General features: G+C 47.9%; 1 protein-coding gene across 2 annotated transcripts in view; it reads right to left on the reverse strand.

Moving 5' to 3' along the window:
- Nucleotides 1–22,585, reverse strand: part of RAD51AP1 (RAD51 associated protein 1) — a 40,877-nt gene extending 18,292 nt beyond the window's left edge. The window contains exons 1-5 of one of the 2 annotated variants that reach the window (XM_068278366.1): nucleotides 22,509–22,585; nucleotides 15,245–15,294; nucleotides 9,268–9,397; nucleotides 7,972–8,072; nucleotides 1,024–1,104 (exon numbers count right to left, since the gene is read on the reverse strand). In XM_068278366.1, coding sequence (XP_068134467.1) covers nucleotides 1,024–1,104; nucleotides 7,972–8,072; nucleotides 9,268–9,397; nucleotides 15,245–15,294; nucleotides 22,509–22,516 — 370 coding nt within the window. In that variant the 5' untranslated portion in view covers nucleotides 22,517–22,585. Of the gene's footprint in view, nucleotides 1–1,023; nucleotides 1,105–7,971; nucleotides 8,073–9,267; nucleotides 9,398–15,244; nucleotides 15,295–19,053; nucleotides 19,143–22,508 lie in introns of those variants that run through there. The other variant, XM_068278365.1, reaches the window with a different exon arrangement.
- Between the last annotated feature and the right edge of the window lie 1,214 nt (nucleotides 22,586–23,799).

Raw genomic sequence — 23,799 nt, forward strand, 5'->3', positions numbered from 1 at the left:
CCCTGCGCTGATCAATTTCTACTGTCTGGACCAATTTTAGATGAAAAAAAAAAAAAAATATCAACCCACAAGCTCGGGAAACGTAGTGCTGACCCATGCACTGTAGTGAATGGGTCAGCAGCGCAGCCGGCGTGCGATCGTACGCATTGCATTCAGATCGCACGCCCATCTGCGCTAAATTATGTGAACGAGGCCTTAACGAAAAGCTAAATAAGCGGCACAGAGGTGCGGTTTTCTGTAGTGCAGAGTATCTGCAGACTCCTCCCCTCTCAGGCATCGGACGGCCTTTTATGTCACATCTAGCCACGCCTCCCATACATAAATATGCGGTGGCGCATGCCATGAACTGAGTCCAGGGGCAGCTCAAATAAGCTTTATGTGGCAGAGAAATCACTGGACGAATTCTGACATAACAGACTGGGGGGGGCATGAGGTCTGGGGCTGTAAGCAGGACAACAGCGGCAGTGGGGGCTGCATGGGGTCTGGGGCTGTAAGCAGGACAGTAGCTGCTTTAGGTACCCTTCAGGCCAGGCCCCTCGATGCCACAATGAAATACCCTCTCTCGGCTACACACCACAACAATGTATTAAAATATGATTCAAATGGAAACTGTTATATCACAAAAAAATGGAGCAGGGAGCACTGAAAGGGTTAAGCTTCAGCATTTACTGTATGAAGAGAGCTGCATTGGCAGCACTCTCCTGCAGTCTATTCACAGCTGCTGATAAGAACTAATGATACCTTGTTATGCGGCTAAATGCACACAGAACACAGAGCAGTGGATTTCAGCAGCAATTATAAGTGGAATGAAGACTTTTCATTGCGCGCTGTGCAAGAGTTAAGTTCTGCTTAAAGCAGCAAAGGTAATTACATTCTTAGAAAAGTAGCAGATCATTCAGCGACAGCCTTGAAAATGAGTTTTCCATCTCACCCCGAATACTATTCCACTGATTGGAAAAAACAAAAAACTAAAAATGGAACTTTTGTCACAATATCTTATGAGTAAAAATACAATCGTAATACCCAGAGCGCTGCTATTCACGCTGCAGTTAGAGAAGGATGTCTCCTGATCGGGATTCTCGCTGGGAACGCAGGACGGAGATCCTGAAACAAAACAAACGATAATCCCGTAAGGAATTCAACCGCCAAACCAACACAGCGCTTCACCAATCACACAAATGTTGCCAAGGAAACCAAACTTTCACATTTCCATCTGCCAAAAGCAGGGCTGTGGAGGCGGAGCGATTTTTGGGTACCTGGAGTCAGATGAAGGAAAAAAAATGCACAGACGCCAACTCCTAATAAATTTAAACTGTAATTAAAGGAGCACTATGGCAAAAAATTATAACATTTAAAATACGTGCAAACATATATAGAAATAAGTACATTTTTTCCAGAGTAAAATGAGCCATGAATTACTTTTCTCCTATGTTGCTGTCACTTACAGTAGGTAGTAGAAATCTGACAGAACTGACAGGTTTTTGAGTAGTCCATCCCTGCATGGAAGGTTCTCAGGGATTTATTTATTTTCAAAAGCACTAAAGGTTCGTATACACGTCCGATAAAGATCGTTCGTTACGAACGATTCGTGACGTTTACACGATATTCAAATTAGACGGAAAAGATTGTTCGTAATGAACGATTGTGTACACACGTGAACGATATAAGTATAAAGTACTGAACGACGAACGATTAAAAAATGCGTGCGCAAACGGAAGTGACGTTATGACAGGCAATAAGAACATGCGTTATCGGACGATCTTTGTACACACTGCAACGATTGAACGATTATCTTTCGAAAAAATCCGCCGGGTTGGATCGGTCGGATTGAACGATAACGGTCGTTATCGTCCCAAAAAACGATCGTTGGAAAATTTGGAGCGCACGATTATCGGTCCAATTGTCGTTATCGTTCGTTTTTGAACGATCGTTATCGTACGTGTGTACTCAGCTTTAGTGAATGGCAGTTGCTCTGTCCAACTGCCAAACAACTGCGTAGTGAGCAGGGAAGCTGGCCAGCATCATTGTTTAAGTCCTTGCTATGGAATATCATTATAAAAAATAAAAACTTTGCTGAGAATCCCCTATGAAGAGATGGACTAGTCCAAAACCGGTTACTTCTGTCAGATTTCTGCTACCTACTGTAAGTGACAGCAACATAGGAGATATGTTTGCACATGTTAAAATGTTAATTTTTTTTGCCATACTGCCCCTTTAAAAGAGAAAATATGATACAATTTAGATTTCTCATATAATAATCAAAAATAAAACACACACATATACATACACATACATATATACAGTAATAGATGTGTGTAATCCACAAAAATGAAATAAACCAAACAAAAAAAAACAACAGTTATTTGTGCTGCAATAATTTACACATCCGATTGTGACAGTATATATGATGTGTACACAGGAATCTTTTACATATAATAAATAACATATCTGCTGTAAGTATAAAGCCTGGTGTGTAGCTGTGTCACTAATAGAGATGGTCAATGAGATGGAAATAATTCTGCATTGATGCAGGCTAATGCAAATTTTGTATGCAAATTCATGCACTCCTTTTGCTCATAAAATCAATCAATTTGGCATGCGGTTAAATTTGGGGTTGGTGACTACAAGTTAAAGGGACACTTAAGTCAAACAAAAAAAATGAGTTTTACTCACTCATTTTTTTTGTTTGACTTAAGTGTCCCTTTAAGTTAATCAGTAGTACTATATGCACTCCCCATAGAGCTGTAGTGAATCCACTCAGAATTTTGTGCATACTGATTGCAGTGGACGCTGAAAAAGCATTTGACCGTATATCGAGAGGCTTTATCTTTGCAGTGCTGGTAGAATTTGGACTAGGCCCAATATTTATTGGGAACTTGAAGAAACTTTATAAAAACCAAAGTTCAAGTGTCAAGGTAAATAATCAGCTTGATCACACTTTTCCTATCTCAAACGGGGTTAGGCAAGGATGTCCCTTGTCCCCCATTCTATTTAATCTTGGCATTGAAACAATTATTCAAGCTATCCAACAGGATGAGGAAATCAGAGGTATAAAAACTAGACAAGGCGAGATGAAGATCCTGGCCTATGCCGACGATTTACTCCTAACTTTGACAGATCCACTTAATTCAACAATAAATTGTCGAGATAAATTTAACTTTTTTGCAAAATATTCAAATTTTAAACTTAATAAAGAAAAAACAGAGATTCTAAATATAGGCTGTTCGGCAGAACTCATGGAAGAGATAAAACAGAATAGTGAGTTTAAAGGTAATAATCATGCAATTAAATATTTAGGTATCAATCTTACCAGCAATCTTGATTCGATTTTTAAAAATAACTTTTTGAAAATAGTGGGTGAATGTAAAAAGAAGCTGAGATCTTGGGACCGTCCGTGTTTCAACTTAATTGGTAGGATTAACATTATTAAAATGTTGATCCTCCCTAAACTCATCTTTTTGTTGCAGAGTCTACCAATAGCCATCCCTAATATATGGTTCCAGAATTGGCACAAGATATTCCAGAATTTTATCTGGAACAATGCTAAACACAGAATAAATTATAAATTAGTCATGAAAAGAAAAGACCAGGGCGGACTTGCCGCTCCAAATTTATATAACTATCATAAGAGTGTACATCTGACAAGATTTCTAGAATGGAAAAGGGAGACCACCACTGGTACAGAGAATAAGATATGGCCACGGTTGGAGGAAGAAGAAGCAGATTTTGATCTAGTCTTTACTTGGATCACTAAAAATATCAATAAAGTTTATAACACATCTTCCCATCCGTTGATTAAACCAACCCTGAAATCAGTACTCTGGATAATTGAAAAATGGCAAAAAAAAACGGGGTTTTCCCCCTTGATAACCCTACGAGATAATCCAGACTTCCCCCCAGGTCTTGACCCAGCTTGGTTTGGTAAACATAATATAAGTCGTGAAACACGTGCTGTAGATATTGGGGGAAACCCCACGCTCGGAATTAGATCGATTCTTGAGTGTAGTGACCAGATTGGTTTTTGGGGTCTCTCCCAGATACATAGTTTCTTCTGTAAGTTTGCCTCGAGGGTGGTTCAGAAGAGGGAGCTGAATAATTTCGAGAGACACTTTTATCTGGGAAAAAAAATGAATAAATCCATTTCCAGTTTATACGCAGACATCTGCGCAGCAGAATATGACCAGGACCTCCCGGCATATTGCAGAAAATGGGAAAGTGACCTGGGGTCCAGTCTGGAAGGGTTATGGCCACAAATATGGGTAAATACTTTTAAAATCAAAGATCCAAGATTACAATTGACCCAATTTAAAACAATTGGTAGATGGTACATGACACCATCCCGTGTTGGTAAGTTTGCAAACCGCAAGGTGATGTGTTGGAGGTGTGGACAGGGGGACGGAGATACCTTACATATGTGGTGGCAGTGCCCGATAGTCAGAAAATTTTGGGATGATATCATCCTTCTGGCCGGGAGATTGCTAAAAGGAAAATTTGAACTTACCCCGAAGGAAGCAATCCTCAGTTATACAGTTAAAAAAGAAAGCCCGGGATGCTCACTGATTAAAGAATATGGCACGATTGTTGCCAAAAGTATTATCGCTAACAACTGGAAAAACCCGTCTAGGCTAGATATAGGAGAATGGTTTGCTAGGATGGATGAACTGTGTAAGAACATGGAGCTGGGAACCACGAATAAGGTAGAAGAAATATGGAGAAGTCTTGTGGCTAATCTTGGTTAGGTTTACCCTGGGGAGGGAATGAGCTGAGAATTCGGAGCCATCAGAGAGGGTTGTTGGGGTTGGAAGTGGGCGGTAATGGTTGGTGTTGGGGTGGGACGGGGGACCCCGGGGAGAGAATGGATGACAGAGTGACTGTGAATGGTATGTCTGAGACGCGTATGTTAGTTGCAAGGTACAGATACCCTTTAAGAGAGAAGATGGAGAGATGAGAGGAATATTTGCAGGCTGTGGATGGGGCCCATGTATATGATTGTTGTATGAGAAAGATAACTAGATAATTGTCCCAGCAACAGTCAGGTAGTCGGGAGAAATAAGGGCGCAGTGATGAAGAGGAATACAGTGATACCTACTTAACGCTTACTAACTCACGATATTTAAACTATGATGATTACACATTTCAGTTTAGGGGTATGGCAAGAAAAGAAACTGCTAATGCCCCATGTAACTGATTACTCATGAATCTGGGTATGTGTACTGAGTTTATAAAAAAAAAAAAAAAAAAAAAAAAATAAATAAAAAAAAAAAAAAAAAAAAAAAAAAAAAAACAATAGCGCCATCTATGCTGCTATAGCATATATCATATACCATATAGCAGCATAGAGGGTGCTAATGTGTCTGGGAATCACTCGCGTCCCCAGCCTGTCAGCTCCTGTCACCGAAACAGGAAGTGGCTGCTGGCGGGGCCAGGAGGATTGGAGGGAGACGGCGAGGGCACCGGACTGCTGCAGGGGGCTATTGGAAGCCCCAGGTGAGTAAAACTCTTTTTTTGTTTGACTTAAGTGTCCCTTTAAGTTAATCAGTAGTACTATATGCACTCCCCATAGAGCTGTAGTGAATCCACTCAGAATTTTGTGCATACTGATTGCAGTGGTGTTGTCTATCCCCCCCTAAACATGGTTCAGATTGTGCATGAAGAATGTGTAATAGAGGAAGAATCGCCTCATTCCCCTGCATTGTACCTGCACATCACTCTTACATGTACCCACAGTTACACTGCCTAAGGATTGATCCATGTTCAGATTGTGCATGAAGAATGTGTACTAGAAGAAGAATCGCCTCATTCCCCTGCATTGTACCTGCACATTACTCTTACATGTACCCACAGTTACACTGCCTAAGGATTGATCCATGTTCAGATTGTGCATGAAGAATGTGTACTAGAAGAAGAATCCCCTCATTCCCCTGCAGAGCATCAGCTGTCACTCACTCCCACGTGGCGCGGAGCTGCCGCTCACTCCCACGTGGCGCGGAGCTGCCGCTCACTCCCACGTGGCGCGGGGCTGCCGCTCACTCCCACGTGGCGCGGGGCTGCCGCTCACTCCCACGTGGCGCGGGGCTGCCGCTCACTCCCACGTGGCGCGGGGCTGCCGCTCACTCCCACGTGGCGCGGGGCTGCCGCTCACTCCCACGTGGCGCGGGGCTGCCGCTCACTCCCACGTGGCGCGGGGCTGCCGCTCACTCCCACGTGGCGCGGGGCTGCCGCTCACTCCCACGTGGCGCGGAGCTGCCGCTCACTCCCACGTGGCGCGGAGCTGCCGCTCACTCCCACGTGGCGCGGAGCTGTCGCTCACTCCCACGTGGCGCGGAGCTGTGGCTCACTCCCACGTGGCGCGGAGCTGTGGCTCACTCCCACGAGGAGCGGAGCTGTCCCTCACTCGCACGAGGCGCGGAGCTGTCCCTCACTCGCACGAGGCGCGGAGCTGTCCCTCACTCGCACGAGGCGCGGAGCTGTCCCTCACTCGCACGAGGCGCGGAGCTGTCCCTCACTCGCACGAGGCGCGGAGCTGTCACTCACTCGCACGAGGCGCGGAGCTGTCACTCACTCGCACGAGGCGCGGAGCTGTCACTCACTCGCACGAGGCGCGGAGCTGTCACTCACTCGCACGAGACGTGGAGCTGTCACTCACTCGCACGAGGCGTGGAGCTGTCACTCACTCGCACGTGGTGTGGAGTGTACTGCGATTGACAGCGGTGCTCACGCAAGCGCAGTAGAAGATGACCTGGCTGGGGACCGGAGCCAGCAGCTGAGAGCGGAGATGCAGCGAGGGACATTGCAGCTGCTAGGGGCTGGAGGAAGCCCCAGGTAAGTAGATGTCCTTTTTTTATGCAGCTTCGATATTCCCTTTAAAAGTTAGAGTGTCCCAACACATTGGGCAGGAGTCACAAAGCTTTATCACCTGTTTTTACCTTATCTAGGTTTTTTTTTTTTTAGCTTCCAAAGAGCAAAAACATAATATAATTAAGGTAAGAAATGTAATATTTGTAATAATTATTATTAATTATTAAGTTAATCAGGAACAACTTACTTGTGAATAGAGACCATTGTCTGATTAATAAGATTCACTGCAACCCTGTATCAGCTGTGTTAGGAGGCACAGACCTGCTCCCTTGCAGAAGATGCCCTGGCCTTCTCTCTATCAGATAAAGAAAAGGGTGAGGCCTTTTTCTGCAAGGTGGCAGGGCTACACGCCATAACCCAGCAGATATGGGGCTCCGGTGAATCTTATTATACAGACAACATACTGTGGCATTCACGTTGTTAATGACAGGCCGGAATGGCTGACAAGGTAGAGCGTCAGCTTCCTGGCCAGGAGCTTTTTGTTCCCAAAAGCAGATGCCATCTTAATACAGTTTTGCCTTTTGTGTTACATACTTTCAACCAACAAGATTGTTATTTGTAAAATTAGAGGAATTGGAGTGGAATTTTTGTACTGACTCCACAGCCCTGGCCAAAACTAAAACCAGGCCAGAGAGGACGGACTGCCAGCAGAGACGGGCAATGATATGCTGACAATTCTGGCTCACATGCAAATTGTATGCAGCTCGGAATACTTCCAATCACGCTCCCTTCCTGCCAGTTAGGAATTTTGCCAATTCCAACACGCATGCACGCTGAAATTCTGTCTGAGGTTATACAAATATACAGTAACAAAGACTGGATAAAGTGGATTGACAATTTCTAAAAAACCCTATCCCTAAGCAACCCCCCCGTGCCCCACCCCGTATAGGTCCCCTCTCTGCTCCCCATACACTACAGGCCCAATTCAGCCACACACTAGGGATGGTCAATGAGATTGAGATAATTGTGATTTATGCAGTTTGAAGACGGACCAATCAAATTTTAGTTCAATAGGATTTGATTGGTTCATGTTCAAGCTGCATACAAAATTTCCATAAAATTTGCATCCCTATCGCACACATCACTCCACCACATTCACAAGGCATGATATACCGCTGCTGGGCGTATGTTCCAGAACCACGGACGTCTCCTGCACGGACAGAGCCAAAGCCACTTCCAGATCTCGCTGGTAAATTTTATCATCCAAAGGCAACCTGGGGAAGAATAGAGAGTGAAGCAGATGTTAGAGCAGGTTTACATATTTGTTGTTTTTTAATGGAAAAGTAAGTCGTGCTCTGCAAATATCTTATATACTCGTGTATAAGCCTAATTTTTCAGCATAAAAATGTGCTGAGAAGTTACCCCCTCAGCTTATATGCGAGGCAGTGGAGCAGAACGGATGGTGGAGCAGGTTTTGTTACTGGCAGAGGAGCGTAAGGATCGTGCACTAGTGATCCTGCTCTTGCCAGCTGGATCCCTGCTGTGTCTGTGCCCCCATCCCCTGCAACATGCTGTGCAGAGTGCGCTGCTCAAGACTTCCTGTGTCCCCCCATCCCCCGCAACATGGTGTGCAGAGTGCGCTGCTCAAGACTACCTGTGTCCCCCGGCTTGTGGAGCGGAGCGTGCAAGCAACGTGTCAGCGGTACAATGATCGGGGATTCTTCCTGTGTGGCAATCGCTGTGTCTCATATCCATGACATCAAGTGGCATCTTGAGACACAGGTGTATGATCCTTGGAGCACATCTGGCTATTGTGGAGGGGGCTATATTAGGGAGGGGGCTTATACACGAGTCATTCACTTTTCCTAGTTTCTGAGGGAAAAGTGGGTACCTCAGCTTATATGCGAGTATATACGGCAAGTCCTGAGGCATTTTTTTTTTTTTAAGCATAAGAGCCTGTGTTATTTCCAGGGAATATACAAGGCATACTATGTGAACCTCTTTACTTTCATTTAGCAGGGCTTTAACTTTTTGAGCCCCAGAGGTTTACACTCCCCTAGTGACCAGGCACCAGGAACAAGCATGCAGCTAATCTTGTCGGATCTGTCAATAACGTCAGAAGCACCTGATCTGCTGCATGCTTGTTCAGGGGCTATGGCTAATAGTATTAGAGGCAGAGGCTCAGCAGGACAGCCAGACAACTTCAGTGGTCCTTTATCGTTAATGTGAAGAGAAATTAAAATTTAAAAAAAAACAGACACGTATGGAGGGGAAGGGTCTGGGTCCTATAGAGCCTTCCTGTTCCTCTCACAGTACCCTTGTTATAGCGTTGTCACTTCATACAGCTGTGAGGCTTCAGGTGTCCGAGTGCTCCCGGGTCGTTCTGTACTGCGCATGCACGACTGCGCTCTCGCCTGTACCGCGGTATCTCTCCCTGCAGAGACATACCCAGATGCAACGACAACTCACCTCTTGCCCTGGGAATTTTTGGGGGATGAAGACTCCTCTTTGTTCTTCTTTGCGGGTTTCTCTTTCTTCTCCCGCTTTGTCTCCACTCGCGCCTTTTTACTTACAGGTGCAGCGGAAGCAAAATCCTCATCTGTTCCACAGTAAAAAAAAAACATGACATACTAATGAATACGCCTAGAGTAACATCATTCTGCGTGTGAAGGCGGGGCAAGGGAGGAGTGGGAGGGGCAGGTGGCGGGCAATGCTGTGTAGACAATATTGTTGACAATTGGCACTGCTGAGTTGTTTCAGTGCTTTAGATGACAGGGGGCCATACGCAATTCACTTTTTCGGTTAAAGCGGATCCGTAGATGAAAAACTAACTATAACAAGTAACATACTAATATATATATTAGATAGTTTACACAGCAAATCTAGCTGCAAACAGCTTTAATAGAATATGATTATTTCTTCTTGTGATACAATGACAGCAGCCATGTTGTTTGCAAACATTACACAGAGGCAGGCTTATCTGCATCTTCAGCAAAAAAAAAAAAAAATCCTAATCCCCCCTCGTCCTCCCTCCTCCCCTCTGCCTCTGAAATCTCTGGCTAGTAATACCTCCCCCTCCTCCTGCCCAGACTGAGCTCCCATGAGCCCTTGCTACTGTCTGAAAGTGCCTTGGCTCTCTGAAAACCTGTGGGCGTGGCTTGTTTAGTTTATAGGGAATTAGAGTATTAAAACAAAAACAAAGTATTTGGCTTGAGGAATGCCCTATAAACAATAGGAAAGGAACACAATTATGCAATGAGTAAAAGTTTATCTCGGATCCACTTTAAGTTTTCTCCTAGGAGATTATTTCTCATCTTCGGTTTAAAATAACTTTTCTGATCTCTACAAGTACCAAAATGTAAGTAAAAAAGTCCTGTCAAAATTATTCTGACCCTTTTATTTCTTACTGGTGGTTTAAAGGCATTTTATTAATGTGAAAATATGAACTAGGAGAAAAAGTGAACTGGATCGAGCCCAATGCCTTTAAAGGGAACCTGAAGTGAGAGGGATATGGAGGCTGCCATATTTATTTCCTTTTATACTACAGGTGTCGCACTCCAGGCCTTAGTGTTCTCCCTACACTCTTTTGGCCGGGTGCTTCACCCGGCTGTCATCGGCTCACCTCCTCCTATGCTGTAAGCAGAGTTGTGCTCAGAAGCTCCGCCCCTGCATTCAGTCATCTCGCCCCGCCTGGCTGTCATCGGCTCACCTCCTCCTATGCTGTAAGCAGAGTTGTGCTCAGAAGCTCCGCCCCTGCATTCAGTCATCTCGCCCCGCCTGGCTGTCATCGGCTCACCTCCTCCTACGCTGTAAGCAGAGTTGTGCTCAGAAGCTCCGCCCCTGCATTCAGTCATCTCGCCCCACCCGGCTGTCATCGGCTCCCCTCCTCCTATGCTGTAAGCAGAGTTGTGCTCAGAAGCTCCGCCCCTGCATTCAGTCATCTCGCCCCGCCTGGCTGTCATCGGCTCCCCTCCTCCTATGCTGTAAGCAGAGTTGTGCTCAGAAGCTCCGCCCCTGCATTCAGTCATCTCGCCCCGCCTGGCTGTCATCGGCTCCCCTCCTCCTATGCTGTAAGCAGAGTTGTGCTCAGAAGCTCCGCCCCTGCATTCAGTCATCTCGCCCCACCTGGCTGTCATCGGCTCACCTCCTCCTATGCTGTAAGCAGAGTTGTGCTCAGAAGCTCCGCCCCTGCATTCAGTCATCTCGCCCCGCCTGGCTGTCATCGGCTCCCCTCCTCCTATACTGTAAGCAGAGTTGTGCTCAGAAGCTCCGCCCCTGCATTCAGACATCTCGCCCCACCTGGCTGTCATCGGCTCACCTCCTCCTATGCTGTAAGCAGAGTTGTGCTCAGAAGCTCCGCCCCTGCATTCAGACATCTCGCCCCGCCTGGCTGTCATCGGCTCCCCTCCTCCTATGCTGTAAGCAGAGGTGTGCTCAGAAGCTCCGCCCCTGCATTCAGTCATCTCGCCCCGCCCGGCTGTCATCGGCTCACCTCCTTCCATGCTGTAAGCAGAGGTGTGCTCAGAAGCTCCGCCCCTGCATTCAGTCATCTCGCCCCACCCAGCTGTCATCAGCTCACCTCCTCCTATGCTGTAAGCAGAGGTGTGCTCAGAAGCTCCGCCCCTGCATTCAGTCATCTCGCCCCACCCGGCTGTCATCAGCTCACCTCCTCCTATGCTGCAAGCAGAGGTGTGCTCAGAAGCTCCGCCCCTGCATTCAGTCATCTCACCCCACCCAGCTGTCATCGGCTCACCTCCTCCTATGCTGTAAGCAGAGGTGTGCTCAGAAGCTCCGCCCCTGCATTCAGTCATCTCGCCCCGCCTGGCTGTCATCGGCTCCCCTCCTCCTATGCTGTAAGCAGAGGTGTGCTCAGAAGCTCCGCCCCTGCATTCAGTCATCTCACCCCACCCAGCTGTCATCGGCTCCCCTCCTCCTATGCTGTAAGCAGAGGTGTGCTCAGAAGCTCCGCCCCTGCATTCAGTCATCTCGCCCCGCCTGGCTGTCATCGGCTCACCTCCTCCTATGCTGTAAGCAGAGGTGTGCTCAGAAGCTCCGCCCCTGCATTCAGTCATCTCGCCCCACCCAGCTGTCATCGGCTCACCTCCTCCTATGCTGTAAGCAGAGGTGTGCTCAGAAGCTCCGCCCCTGCATTCAGTCATCTCGCCCCACCCAGCTGTCATCAGCTCACCTCCTCCTATGCTGTAAGCAGAGGTGTGCTCAGAAGCTCCGCCCCTGCATTCAGTCATCTCGCCCCACCTGGCTGTCATCGGCTCACCTCCTCCTATGCTGTAAGCAGAGGTGTGCTCAGAAGCTCCGCCCCTGCATTCAGTCATCTCACCCCACCCAGCTGTCATCGGCTCACCTCCTCCTATGCTGTAAGCAGAGGTGTGCTCAGAAGCTCCGCCCCTGCATTCAGTCATCTCGCCCCGCCTGGCTGTCATCGGCTCCCCTCCTCCTATGCTGTAAGCAGAGGTGTGCTCAGAAGCTCCGCCCCTGCATTCAGTCATCTCACCCCACCCAGCTGTCATCGGCTCCCCTCCTCCTATGCTGTAAGCAGAGGTGTGCTCAGAAGCTCCGCCCCTGCATTCAGTCATCTCACCCCGCCTGGCTGTCATCAGCTCACCTCCTCCTATGCTGTAAGCAGAGGTGTGCTCAGAAGCTCCGCCCCTGCATTCAGTCATCTCACCCCACCCAGCTGTCATCGGCTCACCTCCTCCTATGCTGTAAGCAGAGGTGTGCTCAGAAGCTCCGCCCCTGCATTCAGTCATCTCGCCCCGCCTGGCTGTCATCGGCTCACCCCCTCCTATGCTGTAAGCAGAGTTGTGCTCAGAAGCTCCGTCCCTGCATTCAGTCATCTCGCCCCACCCAGCTGTCATCGGCTCCCCTCCTCCTATGCTGTAAGCAGAGTTGTGCTCAGAAGCTCCGCCCCTGCATTCAGTCATCTCGCCCCACCCAGCTGTCATCCGCTCACCTCCTCCTATGCTGTAAGCAGAGGTGTGCTCAGAAGCTCCGCCCCTGCATTCAGTCATCTCGCCCCGCCTGGCTGTCATCGGCTCCCCTCCTCCTATGCTGTAAGCAGAGTTGTGCTCAGAAGCTCCGCCCCTGCATTCAGTCATCTCGCCCCGCCTGGCTGTCATCGGCTCCCCTCCTCCTATGCTGTAAGCAGAGTTGTGCTCAGAAGCTCCGCCCCTGCATTCAGTCATCTCGCCCCGCCTGGCTGTCATCGGCTCCCCTCCTCCTATGCTGTAAGCAGAGTTGTGCAGAGAAGCACCTTCCCTGCATTCTCTTATCTCGCCCCACCCGGCTGTCATCGGCTCCCCTCCTCCTATGCTGTAAGCAGAGGTGTGCTCAGAAGCTCCGCCCCTGCATTCAGTCATCTCGCCCCGCCTGGCTGTCATCGGCTCACCTCCTTCTATGCTGTAAGCAGAGGTGTGCTCAGAAGCTCCGCCCCTGCATTCAGTCATCTCGCCCCGCCCAGCTGTCATCGGCTCACCTCCTCCTATGCTGTAAGCAGAGTTGTGCTCAGAAGCTCCGCCCCTGCATTCAGTCATCTCGCCCCGCCTGGCTGTCATCGGCTCCCCTCCTCCTATGCTGTAAGCAGAGTTGTGCTCAGAAGCTCCGCCCCTGCATTCAGTCATCTCGCCCCGCCTGGCTGTCATCGGCTCACCTCCTCCTATGCTGTAAGCAGAGTTGTGCTCAGAAGCTCCGCCCCTGCATTCAGTCATCTCGCCCCACCCGGCTATTTTTTGATGCCACCCGGCTGGGAAAAAATTCTGCGGAGACCACTGAGGCCTGTGGGGCCGGATCCATGTCAGTGTTTAGGATGGACTGAGAAAGAGAGGAATGTGTGCTACCGGATGGACCGCACCTTTCCTGATTCACACCCATCAATATAATGTGAGCTGTGGCAAATATGTGTGAGGACCTCGGCCCTCGTAGGACCGGTTTGACATCCCTGCTTTAAACAAAAGTCGACTCTGCTGGTCTCTTTGGCATTTACCGCCACCAATATAGTCTCCAATGTAATCTGTACAGCACCTCGGAAGATGGTGCTTTACCAGTGTTCTCCCCAGAATTATTTTCCAGCCGGGTGGCATGAAAAAGTAGCCGGGTGGGGCAAGATGAAAATGCAGGGCAACTCTGCTTTCAGCATAGGAGGAGGTGAGCTGATGACTGCCGGGTGGTCACCAAATCTAGCCGGGTGGAGGACCCAGCTAAAAGGGCCTGGGGAGAACACGGCTTCTTATGAACAAGGTCTTAAAGTGAACCAGAGACGAAGCACCCTCATGTATTTTACCACATATATCAGTAAGAACATTAGAGAAAACACCTACCCTACTCTCTGTTTCATCCTCACTGCTAAAAGTGTCTGTTATCAGCTGTGATAAGAATCCCGGACTGAGCATTCAGTCTGGCTTTGCAGGGAATAATTATAGAGAAGACAGACTCAGCTATAATGATCCCTGAGTAAAGCCAGACTGAATGCTCAGCCGGGGATTTTATCAGGGCTGATAACAAGCAGGCTGAGCAGTGAAGGATGAAACAGAGAGCATGGTAGGCGCTTTCTCTAATGTTCCCACTGATATATGTGGTAAAATACATGAGGGTCTCTGGTTCACTTTAAAGGTGGTCATATATCTCTCAACTTGGCTGCCAATCGACCATCTGATTTGATAAATATCAAATCGGATGAAAATCAATGCCGCCAAGAGCATGCCCGTTCGACGATGCAACCAATTTCAGGCCAAAATCGGTTGCTTGTGTTGACCGGACATGCTGCACGATGTCAGGCCATTGTGATCGATCGGAAGCTCGAAAGGTAACAACGAACAATATCGGGACAAGCGGCAAATGTGACGGAACCTCCAGCGCCACCCCCCCCCCCCCAATGTTAAATGTGCCCACCAGTGCTGTATACGTCACCTGTCCATGTCCACTGCTGGTTCCGTAACCCCGTCCACAATCCGCATACATACGCCCCACGTGGTTGCCAAAGTAACACGGGTGCCTGTGTGACGTTACATGCGCGCCCACGTATACGCCAGCAACCACGTGGGGCGTATGTATGCGGATTGCAGATGGGGCCCGGAGTCAGCGGTGGACATGGACAGGTGAAGTATACTGCACTGGTGGGCACATTTATCATTAGGGAGACAGCGCAGAGGGCGGCGAGGCACCGGACGCAGCACTACAAGGCCCATTCCCAAGAGATTTCATGCTAAAATCGATTATCGGGAATTGTCCAGCAGTTTATGGGCAGCCAACAGATCTCTCTCCGGTTACATTTGATCAGAGAGAGGTCTGTCTCTTGGTCGATCTGGCCATACATCATCGGCTTATGAAGAATCTTGCTTATAAAATACTCAGTCTTCGCTCCAAGTGGGCCCAAATACAAGCAATAATAAATCACAAATAAAATAAAAAAGTGTCAGATGCCCAAACTTACCATCATTGCCCAAATCTAAAAACTGGGAGTAATCGACTGCTTTCTTATTCCTAAAAAAGATAATGTTAACAAAATAGGCTTTCACATATGGTGCGATTAGAACAAGAAGTTTGAGTTTATACGTTGAGCAAGGAACATAGATATCCACTTCAGCCCTCACTTTATGCATCCGAGCAATGTTCACCTCCCATTCATTAGCCTATAACTTTACCACTACTTATCACAATTAACTGATCTACATCTTGTTTTTTCTGCCACCAATTAGGCTTTCTTTGCTAAGAGCTACCTTCCTGTAAATGCATTTTAACAGTAAGAATAAGAAAAAAAAAAAAAAAAACGGAAAAAATTCATTATTTCTCAGTTTTCGGCCATTATAGTTTTAAAATAATACATGCCTCCATAAATAAAACCCACGTATTGTATTTGCCCATTTGTCTAGTTTATTACACTTTAAATTCTGTCCCTATCACAATGTATGGCGACAATATTTATTTTGGAAATAAAAGGGCATTTTTTTCCGTTTTGCATCCATCGCTATTTACAAGCTTATAATATATTTTAAAAAAAAAAATAATTCATCTTTACATGGATATTTAAAAAGTTTAGACCTTTAGGTAAATATTTGTTTTTTTTATTGTAATTTTTTTTTTAATTATTATTAAACATTTTATTTGGGTATTTTTGGGAGGGTGGGATGTAAATAGTAATTTTTTTTAATGTAAATATGTTTATTTTTTTAATGTAGATGCAGTTTTACTTTTTGGCCAGATGGCAACCTTAGGTTTGTTTACATGACGTCACTCTAAGCGTAACATGTACGCTTATGGGGGAATGTAAGAGGCAGAAAAAGCGTAGCTTCCGAGAGAAGCTGTCGCTTTTTCTGCGGGGGAGAGGAGTCAGTGATCAGGCACCATGGCCCGATTCATTGATTCCTGGGCTAACGATCCGCAGCCAGGAGCGCGCGTGCACGCGTGCGAATGGCCGCGGGTGCGCACATGGCCTCCTGGACGTAGCTCTACGGTTAGGAGGAGAAAGTGGATATACTTGGGAAAAAAATGTAAACTCAAACTTCTCAATGGAAAGAAAAACCTTCAATGAGTGCGCTGTAGGAAAATTCCCAACACAAGTCCTTCAGCCGCCTAACCAAATGCTGCACAAACAAAAAAAATTCCAAAAATGAATCTCTCAATGGACAGCACTCCACAATAGATTTACTAAAATTCCTCACTGGATTAAGCAATCACCGCAACCCCCCCCCCCCCCCATGATCATTTAGCAGATATTCAGACCAGAACTAATGGTCATTTCTTATGGACAGCACAGTGGCGTAGTGGTTAGCGCTCTCGCCTTGCAGCGTTGGGTCCCCGGTTGGAATCCCAGCCAGTTCAACATCTGCAAGAAGTTTGTACGTTCTCCCCATGTCTGTGTGGGTTTCCTCCAGGCACTCTGATTTCCCCCCATATCCCAAAAACATACAGATAAGTTAATTGGCTTCCTCTAAATTGGCCCTAGACTACAATAACTACACGATACATACATAGACTATGGTAGGGATTAGATTGTGAGCCCCTGTGAGGGACAGTTAGTGACAAGAATATATACTCTTTGCTGCGTAATATGTCAGCGCCAGAACAAAACAATCCTCCGGTCCCCCGCCGAGGCTCAGTTTCTTTTTCGGCCACTGCGCCTGCACGTCCCCAATCACACTCCCTGCGGAAAGGAAATTTCGTACTGCGCACGCAGATGGCAGCGCAGAGGATGCGCATGGCCAGGGCCGCGCAGGGTCAGTCGCCAAAAATGAAAGTGAGCTGAGGCGGGGGACCAGAGGATTGTTTTGTCCCGGTCCCAGCACAGGGCGGCTGCAGGGAGCCAGCAGAAGCCCCAGGTAAGACTTTTTTTTTTACATTCAGTTAAAGCGGATCCGAGAGGAAAAACTAACTATAACAAGTAACTTTTCTATATATCTTATCTAAAGTTTAGATAGTTACACAGCAAATCTAGAAGCAAACAGCTTTAATAGAAAATGATTATTTCTTCCTGTGATACAATGACAGCAGCCTTGTTGTTTGTAAACATTACACAGAGGCAGGCTTATCTGCATCTTGAGCAAAAAAAAACCAACCCCCCCCCCCCCCCCCCCCCACCTCTAAAATCTCTGGCTAGTAATACCTCCCCCTTCTCCTGCCCAGACTGAGTTCTCATGAGCCCTTGCTACTGTCTGAAAGTGCCTTGGCTCTCTGAAAACCTGTGGGCGGGGCTTGTTTAGTTTATAGAGAATTAAAACAAAAAAGTATTTGGCTTGAGGAATGCCCTATAAACAATAGGAAAGGAACACAATTATGCAAAAGTTCATCTCGGATCCACTTTAAATTATTCAATATCCCCTCCATACACCTGTCACCTGATCCCCGTAACAAAGTCACCTGATCCAACGTCCCCCATAACACAGTCACCTGATCCAACGTCCCCCATAACACAGTCACCTGATCCAACGTCCCCCATAACACAGTCACCTGATCCTATGTCCCCCATAACCCAGCCACCTGATCCTATGTCCCCCATAACACAGTCACCTGATCCTATGTCCCCCATAATAACACAGTCACCTGATCCTATGTTCCCCATAACACAGTCACCTGATCCTATGTCCCCCATAACACAGTCACCTGATCCAATGTCCCCCATAACACAGCCACCTGATCCAATGTCCCCCATAACACAGTCACCTGATCCAATGTCCCCATAACACAGTCACCTGATCCTGTGTCCCCCATAACACAGTCACCTGATCCTACGTCCCCCATAACACAGTCACCTGATCCTACGTCCCCCATAACACAGCCACCTGATCCTACGTCCCCCATAACACAGCCACCTGATCCTACGTCCCCCATAACACAGCCACCTGATCCTACGTCCCCCATAACACAGCCACCTGATCCTATGTCCCCCATAACACAGCCACCTGATCCTGTGTCCCCATAACACAGTCACCTGATCCTATGTCCCCCATAACACAGTCACCTGATCCTATGTCCCCCATAACACAGTCACCTGATCCTATGTCCCCCATAACACAGCCACCTGATCCTGTGTCCCCCATAACACAGCCACCTGATCCTATGTCCCCCATAATAACACAGCCACCTGATCCTATGTCCCCCATAACACAGCTACCTGATCCTATGTCCCCCATAACACAGCCACCTGATCCTATGTCCCCCATAACACAGTCACCTGATCCTATGTCCCCCATAACACAGTCACCTGATCCTATGTCCCCCATAACACAGTCACCTGATCCAATGTCCCCCATAACACAGTCACCTGATCCAATGTCCCCCATAACACAGCCACCTGATCCTATGTCCCCCATAACACAGCCACCTGATCCTGTGTCCCCCATAACACAGTCACCTGATCCTATGTCCCCCATAATAACACAGTCACCTGATCCTATGTCCCCCATAACACAGTCACCTGATCCTACGTCCCCCATAACACAGCCACCTGATCCCCATAACACAGTCACCTGATCCTATGTCCCCCATAACACAGTCACCTGATCCAATGTCCCCCATAACACAGTCACCTGATCCAATGTCCCCCATAACACAGCCACCTGATCCAATGTCCCCCATAACACAGCCACCTGATCCAATGTCCCCCATAACACAGCCACCTGATCCAATGTCCCCCATAACACAGCCACCTGATCCTATGTCCCCCATAACACAGCCACCTGATCCTATGTCCCCCATAACACAGTCAGTATCACAGATGACTGAAGCCCCGCCCCCATCACCCACCTGGCCGGCCTGTCCATAGTGCGGGACCCCCAATCCCGGTCACCCCCCGCCTGGGCTCCGCCAATACTTCAGCGTAGCTCGAATCCCCCGCGCAATCCCCGCCCGCTGACGATTCCCAGCGGCACATTCGCCATCCGCCCGTGCTAAGAGCCACTTTACTGTAAATGCATTTTAACAGGAAGAATAAGAAAAAAACCGGAAAAAATCATTTCTCAGTTTTCGGCCATTATAGTTTTAAAATAACACATGCCTCCATAATTAAAACCCATGTATTGAAATTTGCCCATTTGTCTCGGTTATTACACTTTAAATTCTGTCCCTATCACAATGTATGGCGGCAATATTTTATTTGGATATAAAAGGGCATTTTTTTTCCGTTTTGCATCCATCACTATTTACAAGCTTATAATATATTAACAAAAAAATTTTTTTTTCATCTTTACATGGATATTTAAAAAGTTTAGACCTTTAGGTAAATATTTGTTTTTTTTTTTATTGTAATTTTTTTTAATTATTATTAAACATTTTATTTGGGTATTTTTGGGAGGGTAGGATGTAAATGGTAATTTTTTTAATGTAAATATGTTTATTTTTTTTAATGTAGATGTAGTTTTACTTTTTGGCCAGATGGCAATCTTAGGTTTGTTTACATGACGTCACTCTAAGCGTAACATGTACGCTTATAGAGGGACGTAAGAAGCAGAAAAAGCAAAGCATCCGAGAGAAGCTGACACTTTTTCTGCGGGGGAGAGGAGTCAGTGATCGGGCTCAATAGCCCGATTCATTGATTCCTGGGCTAACGATCCGCAGCCAGGAGCGTGCATGCACGCGTGCGAATGGCCGCGGGTGCGCACATGGCCTCCTGGACGTAGCTCTACGGTTAGGAGTAGAAAGTGGATATACTTGGGAAAAAAATGTAAACTCAAACTTCTCAATGGAAAGAAAAACCTTAAATGAGTGCGCTGTAGGAAAATTCCCCACACAAGTCCTTCAGCCGCCTAACCAAATGCTGCACAAACAAAAAAAATTCCAAAAATGTATCTCTCAATGGACAGCACTCCACAATAGATTTACTAAAATTCCTCACTGGATTAAGCAATCACCGCAACACCCCCTCCCCCCCCCCCCCCCCATGATCATTTAGCAGATATTCAGACCAGAACTAATGGTCACCTGATCCTACGTCCCCCATAACACAGCCACCTGATCCAATGTCCCCCATAACACAGTCACCTGATCCTGTGTCCCCATAACACAGTCACCTGATCCTATGTCCCCCATAACACAGTCACCTGATCCTATGTCCCCCATAACACAGCCACCTGATCCAATGTCCCCCATAACACAGCCACCTGATCCAATGTCCCCCATAACACAGCCACCTGATCCTATGTCCCCCATAACACAGCCACCTGATCCTATGTCCCCCATAACACAGTCACCTGATCCTATGTCCCCCATAACACAGCCACCTGATCCTATGTCCCCCATAACACAGTCACCTGATCCTATGTCCCCCATAACACAGTCACCTGATCCAATGTCCCCCATAACACAGTCACCTGATCCTATGTCCCCCATAACACAGTCACCTGATCCAATGTCCCCCATAACACAGTCACCTGATCCTATGTCCCCCATAACATAGCTCCCAACTGTCCCTTTTTCGGAGGGACAGTCCCTCTTTGGGAGCCCTGTCCCTCTGTCCCTCTTTCCTCCTCATTTGTCCCTCTTTCAGGACTTTGTCCCTCTTTCTATGTAAATATATATATTTCTCTACTAAAAATGTGTTTGATTGACTGTAAACTTTATTCCCATCCTTTAAATTGATATATTACTAATTTTAAAATGTTAATATGAAGGAAAATGAACCAGGATAGAAAGGACCAGTGTGGTTTGACTTATAAAAAAAACATATTTTTCCCATTAAATCTTTATGGTATGCGTGACTAGGGGTGTGACGGGGCGTGATTAGGGGTGTGGCAGGGGAGTGGCTTAAGTGTCCCTCTTTCTCATCTCAAAATGTTGGGAGGTATGCATAATAACACAGCTACCTGATCCTATGTCCCCCATAACACAGCCACCTGATCCCCATAACACAGTCACCTGATCCTATGTCCCCCATAACACAGCCACCTGATCCCCATAACACAGTCACCTGATCCTATGTCCCCCATAACACAGCCACCTGATCCTATGTCCCCCATAACACAGCCACCTGATCCTACATCCCCCATAACACAGTCACCTGATCCAATGTCCCCATAACACAGTCACCTGATCCAATGTCCCCCATAACACAGCCACCTGAGCCTATGTCCCCCATAACACAGCCACCTGAGCCTATGTCCCCCATAACACAGCCACCTGATCCTATGTCCCCCATAACACAGCCACCTGATCCTATGTCCCCCATAACACAGCCACCTGATCCCCATAACACAGTCACCTGATCCAATGTCCCCCATAACACAGTCACCTGATCCTATGTCCCCCATAACACAGCCACCTGATCCTACATCCCCCATAACACAGTCACCTGATCCAATGTCCCCATAACACAGTCACCTGATCCAATGTCCCCCATAACACAGCCACCTGAGCCTATGTCCCCCATAACACAGTCACCTGAGCCTATGTCCCCCATAACACAGCCACCTGATCCTATGTCCCCCATAACACAGCCACCTGAGCCTATGTCCCCCATAACACAGTCACCTGATCCTATGTCCCCCATAATAACACAGCCACCTGATCCTATGTCCCCCATAACACAGCCACCTGATCCTATGTCCCCCATAACACAGCCACCTGATCCCCATAACACAGTCACCTGATCCTATGTCCCCCATAACACAGTCACCTGATCCTATGTCCCCCATAACACAGCCACCTGATCCTATGTCCCCCATAACACAGTCACCTGATCCTATGTCCCCCATAACACAGTCACCTGATCCAATGTCCCCCATAACACAGCCACCTGATCCTACATCCCCCATAACACAGTCACCTGATCCAATGTCCCCCATAACACAGTCACCTGATCCAATGTCCCCCATAACACAGTCACCTGATCCTATGTCCCCCATAACACAGCCACCTGATCCTACATCCCCCATAACACAGCCACCTGATCCTACATCCCCCATAACACAGTCAGTCTCACAGATGACTGAAGCCCCGCCCCCATCACCCACCTGGCCGGCCTGTCCATAGTGCGGGACCCCCAATCCCGGTCACCCCCCGCCTGGGCTCCGCCAATCCTCCAGCTGAGCTCGAATCCCCCGCGCAATCCCCGCCCGCTGACGATTCCCAGCGGCACATTCGCCACTCGCCCTCCTCACCCCCGGATCGTCCGCTCTCTCCCCTCCCTGCGCTGCCCGGGGAAGAGGGAAAAAAAGGAGGAATTTTCTTCTCCTCTATAAATCATTTTGCTTTGCTCCGCCACTGACCTTGCCATAAAGAAACCATCTGACGATGCGAATCTGCGGAGCCGCTTCCGCTGCTTCACATCATCCAAGTGTCGCTTTCAACTACCCGCCGGGAAAATGCTGCCTGCAGCACTGCGCATGCGCCGCTTCCAGGAGGTCATCACAAACTGCTACTCTTCTGCCTCGCCGTATGTACGGTGAAATGTCAGAATGGGCAGCCCGGAAGCAGCCTTCCTCACTGAGTATTGCGCATAGAGATGGGAAGTTCGGATCTTTTCAATGATCCGGATGATTCGAATCGGATCATTGAAAAGATCCGGATCTTTGATCCGAATCTCGGATCATTTTACTACCGAAGCATTCGGGGTGAAATGACTAGCAGGACAGGTCTTTCCCTGCTGTGGACAGGAGAAGGGGAGGGGGTGGACACACAGAGAGAAGGGGAGAAGATGGACAGAGGGCAGGGAGTGGACAGAGAAGGGAGGAGGGACGAGCAGAGAGCAGAAATGTTTGCACACAATACCCACATGCAGCAATCATATGCTTTACATGTATTTCACCTATATGCTCATCTGTATACTTTGACTGCAAACTTCGCACAGTGAAGGAAAGCATTCCCAGAAGATAAGTGCAACTGTTTAGTGCCGAGTGCAGTGCAATCACAGTGCCTGCAAAGTTACTGAGCTGTGCTGAGCCAAAAGCTTCCAATGTGATCACTGGGCACAACTACGGAACAGACAGCCTGTAATGGGCAGCACATTATAGCCAGTATGAGTGCTCTACACATATCTGGCAGTGGCACCGATGTCCCCTCTCTCATCTACCTGCTGTCCCTGCAAGGCTGCCTCGCATCCAACAGAGCGATCCATCTCAGCTCTGCTTCCAGGACCCCGCTGCCCGCTGAGAGGGGGCGTGTCGCTTCTGGCCCCGCCCCTTTTGCGATCCGAATCGTTCATTTTGATGATTCGGATGATCGACTCATAAAATAGATTCGGATCAAAGATCCGAATCGTTCATGATCCGGACAACACTAATTGCGCATGCTCAGTGGGAAGTTAGACATTACCTGCAATATCTCCGCTTCCGCACCCCCTGCAGCCACCGAGCCCCGCTAGTTCCCGAGATAGGTTTGCTGCAATCAGTCTCGGGAACTGCTCGGGCTCGGGGGCTGCAATTCGACACAGAGGTAGATCTGGGGGTCCCCTCCCTCCCCTGAAAATTTCGGGAGTGTACGTGGTGCGGAAGCGGAGATATTTAGGACGTTTTACGTGGCTGCACAATTTATTGGGATGGAGGCTCCTACTGCGCATGC

Source organism: Hyperolius riggenbachi, chromosome 3, assembly GCF_040937935.1.
Source record: "Hyperolius riggenbachi isolate aHypRig1 chromosome 3, aHypRig1.pri, whole genome shotgun sequence".
Lineage (NCBI taxonomy): Eukaryota > Metazoa > Chordata > Amphibia > Anura > Hyperoliidae > Hyperolius > Hyperolius riggenbachi.